At 36.7% G+C, this 18,239-nt stretch overlaps 1 protein-coding gene across 4 annotated transcripts in view; it reads right to left on the bottom strand.

Moving 5' to 3' along the window:
- LOC149821735 (FKBP12-interacting protein of 37 kDa-like) overlaps nt 1-18,239 on the bottom strand; it is a 44,674-nt gene that overhangs the window by 9,222 nt on the left and 17,213 nt on the right. For 3 of the 4 annotated variants that reach the window (XM_089980052.1, XM_089980054.1, XM_089980055.1), the window contains 4 exons: nt 11,597-11,650; nt 11,062-11,223; nt 8,739-8,808; nt 6,931-6,986 (listed from right to left, as the gene is read on the bottom strand). In XM_089980052.1, coding sequence (XP_089836178.1) covers nt 6,931-6,986; nt 8,739-8,808; nt 11,062-11,223; nt 11,597-11,650 — 342 coding nt within the window. The remainder of the gene's footprint in view (nt 1-6,930; nt 6,987-8,738; nt 8,809-11,061; nt 11,224-11,596; nt 11,651-18,239) is intronic. The other variant, XM_089980053.1, reaches the window with a different exon arrangement.

The raw sequence follows: 18,239 nt of genomic DNA on the forward strand, positions 1-18,239 counted from the left end.
TCAGAACCTAAACTATCTCTTACCAAAAAAGAGGGAGATAAAGAGGTTCCTCTATTAGAAGAGAAAATGAAGGCCCTAGCCTCTTATGAGAAAAAATGGAAAGATTGGAGAATGGCTCATGCAAAAATAATGTTATGGCTTATCAATAGCGTTGACATTAAAAAGTGCTCAAGTCTTGCCAAGTTTGATCATGCCGATAAGGCATTGGAATACCTTAAAAATATGTATTCCCTTAAAGATATTGCACATGTGTGCAACCTCCAAGAAAAGGTTCGAATAATGACCCAAGGAGATAAAACGATTCGTGAATACTACAATGGGTTGTCGAAACTTTGGGAGAAACTTTCTCTCTTAGAACCAAAGTGGCATTGTGCCGAAGACATCGAGCTTCGCTAAAAGCAACTAGATGCTGAACACTTTTATCAGTTTATAACTAGATTAAGGCCGGAATTTGAAACCACCAAATCGGCCCTTCTTCACCAGGGAAAAATTTCTTCCATTGTTAAAACTATTGAAGAACTAACAATGGAGGAAAATCGTCTCCGGAAAGGCTCCTCTAAAGCTGATGATGATTCTGTCCTAGTTGTGTCTGGGCCTGGGAATCATACTCGCACCTACAGGCCACCTCATTTTGGGAGGCAAAATGGCGAATTTGATAAAAGAAAAGTGATTTGTTATCACTGTCATGAACCGGGGCACTATAGGCCTCAATGTCCAAAATTAAAGAAAAGCGACGAAAAGAAGGTTGCAGCAGTTGAAGAATCAAAAGACCAAGATGCACATGTTTCTATGGCTCAACTTATGGAGATTCTTCAGCCTCTTCTTCAAAAGGCCTCTTCTTCCGCTGAAGCCTCAACTGGAGCAGCAGTTGCATCTGTTTCCGGTCCAGGTAACTTTCCTTGGCTTTTAGATTCTGGTGCCTCATTTCATATGATCCCACGTTATAAATTCTTATCCGAATGTTTTAAATATAACTCAAGTATTTCAAAAGTCTTTACAGCAGATGGAACATCTCTTGAAATAAAGGGAGTTGAGTGTTTTGAAAAAACCAAAACCTTTTGTGTTCCAGAAGTTAGATATATCCCAAAACCCAATTTGAATCTCTTATCTGTTTCTCTAATTTCTGATTATGGATGTAATATATCCTTCTCTTCTGATGGTTGCTGGATACAGGATCGCCAGTCAGGGAAGCTAATTGGAGAAGGTCATAGAGAAGGAGGACTATATTACATGGACTTTTTGGAACTGCCCAAGAATGTTTTTTGCTTAAATGTTTAGAAATTGAAAACAGACTTATGGCACAGAAGACTTGACCATCCGCATATGTCTAAAATCCAATATTCTCCAAGTTTGGGAAAGTTTTGTAAATCTGAAAATTTTGCTTGTAAAGACTGCATTCTTGGAAAAATGAAAAGATTACCTTTCTCAAGTAGAACTTTTGTCTCTTTAAAACCTCTTAAGTTAATACATTTGGATGTTTGGGGACCCGCACCAGTAATTTTGTAAAGGTGGTTTCGCATATTATGTCATTTTTGTAGATGATTTTACTAGACATACTTGGATTTATTTTTTTAAACATAAATTTGAAGTTTTTACTCACTTTCAAATATTTCATAAAATGGTCACAAACAAATTTCAAAGTAATGTTTCCATTTTTCGCACTGATTCAGGGGGAGAATTTATGTCTGGGGAGTTTAAAAATCATCTTAATTCATATGGCATTATTCATCAACGATCTCGCCCAAATACCCCGCAACAGAATGGTCTTGCAGAACGCAAACATCGTCACATTATGGAGATCACTCGGACATTGCTAATAGCAAGCCAAGTGCCAAAAGGGTTTTGGGCTAAAACAGCTTTAACTACTACTTATCTCATAAATCGAATGCCATCTTCTTCTTTAGAAAACATATCTCTGATTGAAAAACTTTATACCTTAGCCCCAGACTAAGAGTATTTGGTTGCAAATGTTTTGTATTTACAGACAAAAACGATAAATTCTCTCCTCGTGTTATTCCATGTGCCTTTTTAGGATATGCCGAAAACCAAAAAGGGTATAGATGTTACTATGTTCAAAATAATAAGTTATATGTGTCAAGGAATGTGACCTTCCTTGAAAAAGAAAATTTTTTTTGAAAGTGAAAAATCCAAGGATATTACTGAATATTCCTTTTTAATTGACTTAACTTCCAAATCCAATGAAGAGGATTTTGAATGTAATATTGACAATGATCAAAGTCCTACTAGCTATGAACATGATATTGAAGATCAAACTAGTAGGGATGTTAGTCTTCAGTATTCAAGGCGAAGAATTGGAGAGCAACGCCCTCCATGTGCGTTAGAAAGATTCTCTGAAGCTCCTCCTCGTAGAACTTCTAGAATCTTTAGACCCCTGGGAAGTTTGTGTCTTATGAATCCTTTTCACCCTCATATAGGGCAGCGCTTGCTTTAATTCAATCCTATGTTGAACCTTCCTCATATCTTGAAGCCAAAAATCATGCAGAATGGATTGAAGCTATGAAATTAGAGCTAGATGCTTTAGAAAAAGCCAATACTTAGTTCATCCAAAATCTACCTCTTGGAAAGAAACCTATAGGTTGTCGATGAGTCTATAAAGTCAAAACCAAAAGTGATGGGACCCTTGAAAGATATAAGGCACGACTTGTAGCCAAAGGCTAGGCTCAAGAGTATGGCATTGATTACGAAGAAACCTTTGCTCGTGTGGCCCGAATGATGACAGTTCGAACTTTAATTGCCTTAGCCTCTATTAAGAAATGGTCTATATTTCAAATTGACGTTAAAAATGTCTTTTTAAATGGGAGTCTTGTTGAAGAGGTGTATATGGAAGCTTCTCCTGGTATTAGTCTTCTTAAGGGTAAAATTCTTCGTCTTGAGAAAGCGCTTTATGGTCTTAAACAGGCACCAAAAGCCTGGTATGACAGGTTTAGTCATGTTATGACTGATATTGGTTTTCGTTCTTGTTTGACTGACACTGTCTTGTTTATTAAGCAATCTGATGCAGGTATCATCATTTTTCTTCTTTATGTGGATGATATGATCATCACCGGAGATGACAAACAGGAAGTTGCTAATATCAAAACTCTTCTTAAAACTCATTTTGAGATGTCTGACCTAGGACTATTACGATATTTCCTAGGAATAGAAGTTGCTTATTCCCCTAGAGGGTATTTGATATCTCAATCTAAATTCGTTTCTGACATTGTTTGCAGGTCTGGCATCTCATATGAAAAGAAAGTAGATACTCCAGAAGTAGTTAATGTTAAGATGAAAATTGATGATGGAGAACGACTTGAAGATCCTACTCCATTTAGACAACTTGTTAGAGCTATTTCCTACCTTTTTATCACTCGGCCAGACATTGCGCATGTCGTCTACAAGGCTAGTCAATTTCAACATGCTCTCACCTCTGTTCACATGGGAGCAGTCTTACGCATTATTAGATATTTAAAGAGTTCTCTTTCACGAGGACTCTTCTTGTTTGCATCATCATCTTTAGATTTAATTGTTTATACAGATGCTGATTGGGGAAGTGATCCTAATAATAGGCACTCAACCACTGGTTTTTGTGTGTTTTTAGGTGAATCTCTCATATCGTGGAGGTGCAAGAAGCAGCAGAAGGATTCTCTTTCCTCCACTGAAGCCGAATATAGAGTCATGGCAACTACCACAATGGAGGTTGTTTGGCTCCGAAGACTGTTAGCTGACATGGGAGGTGAATCAATACAGGTCGCACGCATGTGCTGTGACAATAAGAGTGCAATCTACATCGTAAGCAACCGGACCTTTCATGAACGCACCAAACAGATAGAGATGGATTGTCACTATGTCCGAGAGGAGTTCCAGAATGGCACCATTGATCTGTCATATGTTACATCAGAATACCAATTAGCAGATTTCTTCGCCAAACCTCTTGCAGCTCCCAGATTTCACTTTCTCTTAGACAAACTTTCGCACATTGTACTGTAAGTTTGAGGGGGAATGTTAAAATATGTAACATAATATATAATATAATAATAATATAATATATTATTATTATATTTTATATATTTTATTTTAGTTTTATTTTTTATTTTTTATGTAATAAACATTATCTAGTTCACATAGAACTAGATAATGTAATTTGGTCAAGTTCTGGTTGGAACTTGACCAAATAATCTAGTCGTTGGACTAGTCGAACGACTAGAAAGGGAGAGCTCCTTATGAGCTCTCCCTCTTTCCCTTGTATAAATAGGGGTGCAGCCCCTCTTGCTTAGACACTTCTTGTAATGCTTTTCAAGCATCTTTTTACATAAATAAAATTTATTTATTTATGTGTGTTGTTTCTATTTTACCCTTTTTAAGGGCTTTGCTTAAAGTGTCTTTTAGACACTTCTTTTGAGAGTTTCAAGGGTGATCGTGGACGACCTCCATTTCATTACACTACGCGTGAAAAACTTATCAAAGTTTAGAGGTCCTTGATTAAATTCTCAAAGGCAACATCCTCGAATCCGCTGGCACTGCTTAACCAAACGCTCCACGTCTGTGCCGCCGCATCAACGACGAAATTGTTGCCTATCGCATGACATGCTACCACCGCACATCACCGATCAAGCCAACGCATACAGCATGTTCCTACACTTTATGCATTTTTCACTCAATAGAGCTTCGTATTGCACATGCCCTATTCTGAAGGCTCAGTCTGGGACATTCTCCCCCACCCAAACTATTATCGTCCTTGACAATATCGATGCAGGTAAGAACACAACCTTTACTAACATGTCAGTTTCCCTTTGCACTTATCTTTGGTCTTCTTTTCTTCACCCTACTCAACTTGTTCTAGTTTTTATTCGCCATCGCCACAACCTTTAGCACGTCAAATCTCATTCCTCAATGCGCCTTAAATCACTTGATCTTTTGCTCCATCAACATTGAACATTCTTCGCTCGTAGGACCTCAGTGTAGTCTCATACACAAGCAGGTCATCTTCGCTTGCACTGCAAACTTATCGTCTTCACGCTCATGGTTGGAACGCCTTTCGACCCCACCAAGGGCAATTTCAAGCCCTTCGTGGTGCTCACAGAGAAGAGCGACCACTAACGTGTTTCGCAGAGATATCAACTCCCTTAAAGCAGCAACTTGTGGTTTTTCAATAGTCCAAACTAGTCCTCAGGTGAGGGACGCCTACTTCATATCACCCCAAAGCGATTCTTCAAAGCGTCTTCCTGGTCACTCGTCCACACAAGGGGCAAGTCACGACCCAACGTTGCAACTCACATCCGAAACCAGCAAACTGCAACTCTCATCCGAAGCCAGCAAACACGTTCCTACAGGAACCAAACCGACGAGCCTCGAACGACTTTTTCCGCACATACAATCCACAAACGACTTTTTTCGCAACACACAATCCACTTTTTCCACACACACACTCAAGAGACCAAAACAATGAGCATTCTACTCAAGATGGGTACTCCGCTAAGCCACAATCTCGGGAGAGAACATAGAAGTTCAATTGAGTCTCTCATCTCAAAGGTGCAAATCAATCTAGTCCAATCCAACGTGTATTATCTGCATGCACAAGGCAAACGCCACGCTCCACCTGCGAGCCTGACGCACAACTAGTAAGAATCTTTGGGTTATCTACGTTCCCTTAGCCAACTGAACAGCAACCTTACACTTTTGCTTACCATCGGCAAAATGACCCATATCACCCTGCCAACAACTTGCTTCTGCGCTCAGTCAACCACACCAGCTGCACAAATTCGCGTAAACAACACAAACCATCACTGCCCTATTCAGTGTCGCACTCGACGAACAACACGGTCTCTGTGAATCTTTCTGCTCTAATGCCAATTTGTCACAAACATAGAATTTTTCGCAAACCCGCAACGTGCCAGACTGCTCAATCTGACCAGCCTAACAGCCAAAGGCTGCGTACCAATACTTTTCCATGTGTTGAATCATTTTATTGGCCCTGCACACCACCTCGTGCACAACTGCCTAGCGAAAGCTGATCAAACACATCTTCAAATGTGTATTCTACTCGGTCCATGCCACTTACATGCATAGTTGTCTCATATCGGCTAGCACGCGCACGGATGCCTTAGCCTCGCGTGTCATGGAGCGTATTGCGACTCCATGGGCACGCCCCTGCATTACCTCACCACTGAAGGGACAAGGACTTGTGACCCCCAGTCTAAAGACAAGTTGATGATTGCATGTCATAGCGAAGAGCATCATCCAGACTCTTTCGTTGGCCCCTAGGCATTCACTCGCCTAGCCCGGAGTCACCGTAGTCAGTTGGAACCACCTAAGGTGATCCCTGAAGAAATTATCCCTAACCCACACGCACCCCCGTGCGTCCAAACGCTACATATGGAAAACTTATCCAAGTCAAGAGGTCCTTAACCAAATCCCCAAAGGGAACATCCTCTGATCTGCTAGCACTACTTAACATCCACATCTGTGCCGCCACACACCGTTGCACCAACGACGATACCGTTGTCTATCGCATGTCATGCTACCACTGCATGTCACCGATCAAGCCAACGCATACGGCGCGTTCCTACACGATGCATTTTCCACTCAATAGAGCTCCACACTGCATATGCCCCATTCCAAAGGCTCAGTCTGGGACACACAATGATTTCAAAATTTTGCTTTTTGGGGGAAAATATTTGAAAATCTCAATGACTTGAAACATAATAAAAAACTGTAAAAATAAATAAATAAAAACAGAAGCCATAAGCTTTGCAATAAAATCATGATACGATCATTACACCAAGAACAGTCAACAACTTGAATTCATCACAATTTTATCAAGAATTTCATGTTTACTAAAATTATCAAAATAAATTCAAAAATTGACAATATTTGTCACTAACCTCCAAAACAACAAATTAAGAACAAGTACACAAGGATATAAAAATTTACCATTTCATTTGATTTTTCGACACTTTCATTGAGTTCGTCCATATAGTCATAAAGTCCTATAAAGCAAAAACAAACAAAAATAATTTTCTTAGGGGTGAATAAACAAAATAGTAATGTAATTATAACAACTAAATAACTAGAACCATAAAATTAGACTAAACCATATAGTCTAGCTAAAGCATGATACCTAATAAGAAGTCTAATTTCTGTTTACAGAGGAAGATAAGCCACATAAACTTCAAAAATATTCAATAGAGCAGTTTCTGAAATTCTTTTACCACCATATTCTAGAAAAGAAAACAGATAAATCAAGAAAAGGAGTGTTCAAAGGATTTAAAGTTTTCTGCGTTTGGAGGCAGAAGATTATATGGCAAAGCAACAGAACCTCATTATCCTTGTGCATCCCTATTTGTATATAATTCTTGACCCTCATAGTTGGATGGATATTGAGCAGATGTTGAATCCTGTGCGAAATCCTATATAAATGCTGCATAAACCTCTCAGGATTCCAAAAATGCAACTGCATTAGCTCGGTAGCACCAAGGCTCCATAAACACAACCCAGATGATGAACAAGTTCATGCATATGCAATCAACCAGCAATAACCATCAAAACTTTTGCTGGAAAACAAGTATGACAGGTTGATGTGATCTGCAGGAAACCTTCATCATTTCATATCACCTATACCAAGCAAATAACAATCGGCCCATGAATCTGTCACTTCTGCATAAAGTTATGCCACAACAGCATCGATTTAATCCAGTGTTACAAATATCATTCTCGGAATATTTTTGGCAAGAGAATATCCTGGAAGTCTTAAAAGTTAAAAGTTTTTCATTTTTTACAGGAATCTCACAGAATTATTAAAAATTAAATTAAATAATAAAGACAAAATAAAGGAAATTGGAAAAGAAAAGGCAAAAACACAAACATAATAAAAGACCATGATCTTATGGTAATTTTCAATAAGCTTTGCAAAAATTCTGAAGTTTAAAACCAAAAACATGTCAACCAATAGAATATATTCATGGGACACAAACAGAGGCTGATACAGTATCCCAGGGTGACCAGTATCAATGACTGAATACTGGCCAAACTCCTCTTCGCAGCGTTCAGAATAACAATGACCGGCAATCAAAGCAACTTGATCTAAACAGCCACACCTGCTAATCTTGTACATTGAAATGATACCCTCAGTTAGGCTGCAAGTGCCACCAGCCAAGCCTGAATATCATCTGTTAAAGATCAGCTCCGTAACACATGCCAGGCTCGAGCTCAAGCTCACCAAGCTTAGTCAAGCTTGAGTTCAGTTAGGCCAAGCTGGAATCAAACAGCTTAATAGAAAATCTTTATTTTTACTTTATAAAAGAGGCAAGAAGCAGGATTTGAACACACCAACTCTAACTTGAGGGAAAATATCCTTACCATTGCACCACTATTGTCACAAATGACTAACATCTACTAGATATAAAGATATTTTTATCTTAAATAAGTTTATCACAGATCTTAAGAAGCTTAAGCTCGGAGTGAAGCCCAGCTTCTTTAATTAAAGGAGCCTGCTTATTAAGCACAAGCATGGCTTAATTATTAAATGAAGGAACTGAAGCCAAGCCCAAAATCTTAAATGAGGTCAAGCTTTTGCCCACCCCTGCTCTCAGTACAAACCCCACACGACATAGAGATGCCAACTTCTTGCAAAGCAGTTGACTATCTGGACGTAATATGTACCTACTTAGAAGCAAGAACATCTGCATCAAAGGGCTTAAAGAATACCACAAAATAGAAATCCTGCATTATGTGATACTAACCTTGGTACTGCCGCCTTAGTTCTGCATTCTGAGACTTCTGTAGAGCTAGTTTCATAGCCAACTCATGTATCTAGATTAAAGAGAAGAATAGGATTAGTGTGCAGAAAATACTTCTATCATTAAACAGAAACATGGCATTTGAATATAAACATTAAAAGCATGTCAAACAAAGGTTGCCAGACAAGGAAGCAAAATTGGGAAATGATACAGAAAGCAGAAGCGATGAGCAAGGCATTTTAAAATTTATACGAAGCCATAAGCAAACAATCTATTTGAAAGAGAAAGGGAATAACAAAAGGAAGTAATATGAGAATCAAATGGGAAACAAATTGGGAATCGAATGGGAAGTGAATGAAAACTAAAATAAAATGACTATTCTTAAATTGCATGATTTTTTGTATAAACATTAATTTTTTGTCAAATCTTAAAAATGTACACCAATTTGGAGAAAGAATGTGGGAAGTGAGTATAAAGCATGAGGAAGCACATAGAAAACATGAAAGATGTGTGAGAGAACATAAAGGAAGTATGTAGGAAGCATGAAGAAAGAATGTAAGAAGATTAGAATCGAGATTCCCATCAAGTTTCATAAGCAAGGAATATCGTGCTTCCGAAGCAAGTTTGCAGGAAGAGTGCTTCTCACCTATCTAAGAAGCTTCCAGTAACTCTACGTCAAACATAATAATTGTATTTCACCATCTAGATGACAGAATATCAAGAAAAATATAAAGCCTGTGTCCATTAATCTGAGAGATACAATTAAATCAATAAAAATACTAGTTCATCATAATAAAGCACCTTACTAGCAGGAAACGCTTGGATATGACAGAATGTGAATTAGGCAACTACCATATTGCCCTCATCAAAAAAGAAACATTATTCTGAAAATTTTAGGGTTCATAGCTCAACTAATTCGCAAGTCAATAATGAGAAATTTTACTCAAACACAAACCATATTTACTACTGCAAAACTGCAAAGTTTAGAAAGCATTTGAACCAGGTAACATGTGGCACCTCCCCAGAAAGCATATTGTACAGAAATGAAATTTAGTTAGACGGATTTCTTTCTTGACCGCAGTTAGTCTTACAGGAGAATGGAGAGGTTGACCAGACCCAATAAGCAAGCAGACGTCTTCAATGATTTCAGGATCACGACATACTGATGTTGCCATAGTTTTTCAGATCCACAAGATTTTTAGAAAGCTCCCATGCAGCAAAATTATAAGTTAGATTAGGACAGACCAGGGTTACCGGAAGCGCCTAGCTAAAAGGGGAAGCGCGCTTCCCCGAAGCGCGCTTCGGAAGCGCGGAACGTCGCGCTTCCGAAGCGTGGGGGGAAGCGTCCCCCTTTTTTGGGAAGCGCATCCCCCTTTTTTGGGAAGCGTGCTTCCCTTTAACGGGGGACGCATTTTCCTTTAATGGGGGACGCGCTTCCCTTTAATGGGAAGCTCGCTTCCCCCTCGCTTCCCCCACGCTTCCCCCACGCTTCCCCCACGCTTCCCCCTCGCTTCCCCCTCACTTTCCCTGTTTTTTTTTTTCAATTTTTTTGTATTTTTTATTTTTTATTTTTGCTTTTTTTCGCTTCCCCCTCGCTTCCGAGACGCTTCCTATGTCACTTCCGAGACGCTTCCTAGGTCGCTTCCGAGACACTTCCCGAATCGCTCCTAAGTGGTCCCACGCTTCCCCGCTTCCTAAAATTTTGAAAGTGCCTCGCTTCCCGCTCCCGCTTCCTCAACTGGCAACCATGGGACAGACACACAAGAACATGCATACATATGTAAGTTTGTGTGAGCGTGTGAGCATGAGAGAGATGGTACGGTGTCGTTTAACTCCACACACACACAAGAACACGCTTACGTATATACATATGTAAGTTTGTGAGTGTGAGAGAGATGATACGGTATTATTTAACTCCAGACACAAAATACAAATATAAACGTAAATTTGTTTTCTCATTTTTTAATATGGAAGATGCTTAGCTGACCTATTATGTTAGAAACTAGTCGCAACACAAATTTGATGTCAGTGGGAAAGTGTGACCTTTTTTCTCCAGAATCTCCTTTCCCTTGTTACTGCACAAAACAGCCCCAAGCTTTGCAGACATGGCAGCAAGGCAATATTATGAATCCTAAGTTCTACATATAATCCCTGCCCACCATGATCACACCACTCTGTGCATGCATACACGCATCAGCATAAACCAAATTTATATTAGTTTATTTCCAGTAATAGGATCCAGTATTGAAAACACACCACGGATAAATAGGAATATTACTGATCTGTTAATATATATCGAACAAATAGCAATAAGGATTCCATGTACCTTTCCTTCCGAGGCCATCATTCCAATCTCTTCATTTTCCTCTTGCAATGTCTTACATTTAGCCATTAACATCTTCCCCATCTTGCTTTGAGGGGTGAAATTCACTGCAGCAACATTGTCCTGCAACTCTTTTACTTTCTTCTCTTTCTCTTCAACCAAAGTCTTCCATTGTTAAAAGCACGTATGGATTGTGAAAATCCCAAGAAAAGATTGTCAGATTTTTATCACAATAGCCTCACTGAATAACTTGATAATCTCTGTGCTTTCATAAGTATCATTGGAAAAAGAATAAGCACGCAGGAAGGAAACAACCATAACAACAAGAAATTGAGTTCTACCCTACTCTCGTTTCTGCAAAAACTGCTACATGGAAAGGGAGAAATAGCATACGAGACAAATTTTTATCTGAGAACTGAAATTAAAATAAGCAGGCAAAACCATCTAGTTTAAAGTTGAAAATAATTTCCATGTATATTGGCCTATAACGTATAACCAATATTATAACATACAGAACATAGTCATGACATTCAAGCACCTTTAGACGTGTGAACTCCTCATGAATGGCAGGGTCAAGCAGCAACCTTCTAGCCTGTGGTGCATAAGATACCACCAATGTTATCTCACAAAGCTAACTACAGCATCAATATCTTGTCACCACACATCCACATGAAAATCAGGTTTCTAGCAACATACAGCAATCTTATGACAAATGGATAAAAACTTGCACCTGTTAAGTTTGAATGATTAACATAGACAACCAACTATGAACTAGCTGACTGCAGTAAACAAACATGAAACATGAATAAAAGAATTTGTTGCTATATCATGGCAGCCTATATACACTAATGGACTCCACTGACGGTATGCAGGAAACTGGTGGGGTTGGCACAAACCCCAAGACTTTTGAGATCTGGTTCAACCAAATAAAACCAATCCTTCAGACTATCACCATTCTGTCATCAGATTGCCTGGAAATCCAATGGCATCCTACTAGTTTTATAGCCAATCTAACAATCAAGGCACCGGGGAGAGGCTAAAGTCTATAACAAGCTTGACAGACACAAGTGTATACAAACATAAAGAAAAAGTTGGTCGCTCCACAAGGAAAATTTTTGTCACCGGTTTTCTAATAAATCTCAAGAAAATCTCAATATTTGAAAAAATAACACAAAAGTAGAAAAGTTTATTCCTGATGAATTTAATGTAACGAAGTATGCAGAAATACAAATACAAAGTGCACAAGCACAATTACAAGTCCACCAAGGGACAATACAAAGGTATTAAGGCACTACACAAGCACAAAGTGCATACAAAGACTTAAAAGAGTCAAAAGAGAAACACAAGAACATAAAAAATATTAATTTTATTGAGAAGCAATGCTTAAGAAAAGCATGAAAGAATAGGGACTAGAAGTCCCTTTAAATAGGCTACGCAAGAGAGAAGGGAGCTCCCAATATAGTTATTGGAAGCTCCCAACGGTCATATTTATGACTATTGGGCCTCCCAACGACTTTATGGTCCAAAAGAACATAGAGCACATTCACTATTATAAAAAGACAAAAAAAATAAATAAAATAAAAAATACAAAATTGTCCTTAGTTGACAGCACCTATTACAATAAAAAAAAGACAAAAATGGCCCTGAAAAGCATTACCTATTACAATATTGTACATAACAATATATATATATATACACACATATACTTTAACACCCCCCTCAAACTTACGATGAAGTCATTGAAAGTTTGTTAAGGAGAAAATAAACTAAGGCGCGTGAAGAGCTTTAATGAAGAAATCTGCAAGTTGGTACTTTGATGTAACATACAGCAACTCAATAATTCCTCTCAGATATTCATCATGTACATAATGACAATCTATCTCAATGTGTTTGATTCGCTCATAGAAGATGTGATTGCTCGCAATGTAGATTGCACTCTTATTATCGCAACATATCTCCAAAGGTTTTGAGATGATTACTCCCATGTCTCTGAAAAGATATCTTAGAGACACAAGCTCCATTGTTGTCGTAGTCATCGCACGATATTTAGCTTCAGCTAAGGATAAAGATATTTTTTTGTTTCTTGCATCTCCACAAAATTAAAGAATCTCTTAAAAAAACACAAAAACCAATAGTTGAAATTCTATCATTAGGATTTCTTCTTCAATCTGCATCAATATAAGCAAGTAAATTTAAGGATGAAGATGAAGATAAGAAAAGCCCTTTAGTTATGGAATTCTTTATATATCTGACCATCTTTAACACAATACTCATGTGCACGTTGGTTGGAGCATGTTGAAATTGACTAACGGAGTGAACAGCATGAGATATGTCTGGTAAGTGAGTGACCCGATTAGTTGCCTATAAGGTGTGGGGTCTTCGAGAAGAATTCATCTTCAAGCCTTAATTTTGCATTATTACTTCAGAAGTCTCCACTTTCTTATCATCTAAAATATCAGGATTAGCACAAATATCGACAGCAAACTTCATTTAAGAAAGATTATACCCTCCAGGAGAGTAAGCAACTTCAATACCTAGGAAATATCTTTAAAAAACCAAATCAGGCATATCAATTTTTTTTTAACATTTTTAATATCACTAATTCCCTGTTTGTCACTTCCGGTTACTTTTATGTCATCTACGTATCGCAAAAGTATAACATTAGAACGTGTACTTTTGACAAAAAGAGTAGTGTCAATATAACAAGAATGAAAACCCAGATGAGTCATAACATCATTAAATCTATCATACAAGGCTATATGAGTCTGTTTAAGACCATACAAGGTCTTTTAAAGTCTAAGAGTTTTACCTTTTTTAACATCAAATCCTTATGCAAATTTCATGTAAACTTTCTCATTTAACTCTCTATTGAAAAACGCATTATTAACATCTAGTTGATATATAGATCATTTTTTTTATAGATGCAACTATTATGAGTATCCTAACACTAATCATCCTAACTAAAGGTGCAAAGGTTTCTTCATAGTCAATTTTGTATTCCTGGGAATGCCCTTTGGCCACTAACCTAGTCTTATATCATTCTAGGGTTTCATCACTTTTGCTTTGGACCTTAAATAGCTCTACAACCTATAGCTTTCTTCCTTAAGAGTAATGTATTCCCAAATTTTAGCTTTCTTAAGGGCATCCAATTCTACATTCATAGCTTCAACCCAATGTAGAAGGTTTTTGGCATCATTATAGTGTGATGGTTCATAATAGGAGTGTAGAGCTATCAAACCTACTTATAGGAATAGAGACACGACTAGATCTTCTAAGTGAGGTTTCTTTTATAGAAGAGTTATGTGAGTATTTTTAAAAGCACTTAGAGGATTTTTTTGTTCATGTCGGGTATACACTTGTATAGGTTTTTTAACTATATCATCATTACTTAATTATGATCTATCATTCTCATCATTAGAATGTTCAAGATCATCACCAACTAAGTCTTCTTCATTATCATCGAAGAATTATCACAAGAATTAACTTCTCTTGGCAACAGATCAAATAAAAAAGTATAATCTACTTCCTCTTTTCTATTATCCTTATCAAAACCATTTTCATTTTCTGAGAAGGCCACATCCTTAGAAACATAAAGTTCGTAATTTTTAAAATCAAAGCATCTATAACCTTTTTGAGTTTCTCCATAACCAATGAAAACACATTCAATGGTTTTTGAAGATAACTTATCTCTTTTTGTGAAAAGAACAAAACATTTACAACAACAAAAAATCGCAAAAGATTAAAACTGGGTATCCTTTTAAATAATTTTTCATATAGAGAAATGTTTTGTAAAGATGATGAGGGCATTCTATTTATCAAATAGGTTGATGTTAGAAAGGTCTCAACCCAAAAACTCTATAAATATTTTTAGAAATAAGTAGGGTCCTAACGGTTTCTATAATATGCCTATGTTTTCTTTCAGCAAGCCCATTTTTTAAGGAGTTTTAGGGCAAGATTTTTTATGATAAATTCTATTTTATTGATTCAGCAAGCCCATTTTTTTAAGAAGTTTTAGAGCAAAATTTTTTATGACAAATTCTATTTTGTTTTAAATAATTTTGAAATTCACTAAACAAATATTCTCCACCCGAGACGGATCTACGTATAGAAATATTGCTTTGAAATTTTTTTTTGACAATCATATGAAATTCTTTAAAGAAAGAAACATCTTATTTGAAATTGAGGAAGTAGACCCACGCATATCTAGTAAAATCATCAATAAATGTAACATAATATGAGTAGCACCCTTTTAATATGACCAGAGAAGGTTCCCATACATACGAATAAACTAACTCAAAAGGTCTTTTGAAAATAAAGGTTTTATTTAGAAATGGAATAGATTTCATTTCTCAAAGAATACAATCTTTGCAAATAAAACCGTTCTCATTACAAAAAAAAATAAAAAATGATGAGATACATCTTTGATAGCTTGGATGTCCAAGTCTTTTATGTCAAGTTTTAACATCTTTTTTTTTGGACATAACTACAAAAAAATTAAAGAAAGATTTAAAGAGTCCATAAAGTAGACAACCCCCCTCCTACGGCCTTGCCCAATCTACTTCATGGACCGAAGATCTTGCACAGAGCAACCCTTAGATGAGAAGGAGATTTCACATCCATTATCGAATATTTGAGAAACTGAAAAAAGGTTTAAAATTAATTTTGGAACCACCCTAACTTTTTGAACAAAAAAATTGAGAATTTTTAGAGTCTAAAGCTCCAATACTTTTAATTTTCAAAGATGTTCTATCAAGTATCAATGGTAGAAACACAAAATAATTTTGAATTAGTGCATATATCTGATAGAACATTCTTTTGCGGTATCATATGAAAAGAAACTCCCAAATCAAGAATCCAATAGGACAAACCTAGAGGAGAGGATGAAGTTATGGTGGCACCTGAAGTTGAGTCTTGAGAAATTGTTGGAGTGCCATAGTAAGTTAACTAATGGAATCCTTAAGATAACTTTCAGCTTTGCTTGCCTCTTCTCTTTTCTTTGATGTGGATTCTTCAACGGAAGCTACCTTGTTTTTGAGTTTGGGGCAAGCCGGTTTAATATGTCTCGACTCATAATTTTCCTTGAGCCTCCATTATTGTATTATTTCAAAAAATGAGGAGGCTTGTAGGTTCTGACATTGTTTTCAGGACTAGATATGGCCATAGATCGTCCACCTACTTTAGTAGATTGCAAACCAAGAAGTGTCTCCTCTTGGTAAATTTCAGCAAGAGCATCTTCTAAAGGTAATGGAGTACTTCTATGGAGGAGAGACAATCTCACTTGTTCGTATTTCGGGCGCAATCAATGCAATAGTTGGAAAAAATGTTATTTTTCCATTTATTCACACCTAAACTTCAGATCTTCTATAGCTGCCCGCTTAGGCTCAAGAAGTGCAAGCTCACCCCATAGAGGGGATAAGGCACTATAGTAATCTAAGACACTCATGTTCCCTTGCTTGGTTGTTCTAACATTTTCTTAAAAGAAGTATTGTCTTACAAAATCTTTTTGGGTATGCATTTGCTTCATGAATGACCATGTCTCATTAGCCTTTCTAAATTTGGTACGAGGGCACACATTTTGGTTTCTACAATATTTATAAACCATGCAAGAATCTTTGCATGATTGCTTTCCCAATCTTCAATTTTAGATTGGTACTTTTGTTCGAGCTTCTCCTTTAAGAGCTTTCTCTTGATCGCCTTCAAGTTTGGTGAGTTTCAATTAGAGTTCAGGAATGGTGTTCATCACATAGCCTCAAAGTTTCTTGCCTTTGAGGTGATTCTCCATTGTCGCGGCCCACATCATGTAATTGCTTTCATTGAGCTTGAAAGAGAGGTCTATCTTGGCTTTATGCTCCATGTTGAAGGTGAAGTACAAAAGATAGGGAAAAATACATGGAGAAAAGAAGAAGATGACTAGAATAGCTTTCGCCAAAAGCTTCACAAGCACACGATCCTTGATCACTTCAAGCAATATGCTCCATGGTCTGTTGTGATACCATGTAATGAAGTATGAAGAAATACAAATACAAAGTGTACAAGCACAATTACAAGTCCACCAAGAAACAATACAAAGGCACTAAGACACTACACAAGCACAAAGTGCATAAAAAAACTTCAAAGAGTCAAAAGAGAAACACAAGAACATAAAAAATATAAATTGAATTGAAAAGCAATGCTTAAAAAAAGCATGAAAGAATAGGGACCAGAAGTCCCTTAAAATAGGCTAAACAAGAGAGAAGGGGGCTCACAATATAGTAGTTAGGAGCTCCCAACGGTCATATTTATGACCGTTCCGGCTCCCAATGACTCTAATGTCCAAAAGACCATAGAGCCCCTTCACTGATACAAAAAGACAAAAATATATAAAATATATAAAACTGCCCCTAGTTGACAGCATCTTTTATAACAAAAGGAAAAGATGAAAATGCCCTTGGAGGGCATTACCTATGACAATATTGTACATAACAATATATATACATGAATATATATATATACACTTTAACATTTAATTGATATTAGAATTTTCATTGAGGTAAAAAATAAACAATTAAAGCATATAAAATTTGTTTAAATTGGAAGCATGCTAATAAAATTAGAGTAAATGAGTGCCTGAATTTGAAGAAATTGGTAAAAAAAGTAAAATCATCTATTAAACTTTTACCCAACTGAGAAAGAAAATGTACATTGCAGTTCTACTTACTATTAATAAAATGTGATGATAATGATTTGAAAGTCATTAAGTACCTTTCTTGAAAAAAAAGGAATATGGTTGATATACTAGAAGAATGACGAAGTGTCAAACTTTTAAAATTCCTAAAACCACAGTTCGTGTAGGCATGTGTGAATAACAAAATTTTATGAGCATAGAAAGGATAAAACAAATTTAAAATTTCTTAGAAAAATTATGAACATAGAAAGGATAAAAACACATTTAAAAAATCTTAGATTGACTTTTGAAATGTCATCTAGTATTGAGAATTGTTGAAAGGTAATTTTTCAAATGCCTCTGCCCACGTCCATATAACAAATTTCTATAGGAATTTCAATGCATAAGATATGCCAAACTGTTTCAAGATATTACAAGGATCTATGCATAATCTACAAAAAAACCATTAATTATCCATAAGTTCATCCATCTATGCTTATCTAGATAGCTCTGCTAGAGTTTTACTATCCAATGAACA

The sequence above is a fragment of the Nuphar pumila genome, chromosome 11 (genome assembly GCF_984573655.1).
Source record: "Nuphar pumila chromosome 11, dmNupPumi1.hap1.1, whole genome shotgun sequence".
Classification (NCBI taxonomy): domain Eukaryota; kingdom Viridiplantae; phylum Streptophyta; class Magnoliopsida; order Nymphaeales; family Nymphaeaceae; genus Nuphar; species Nuphar pumila.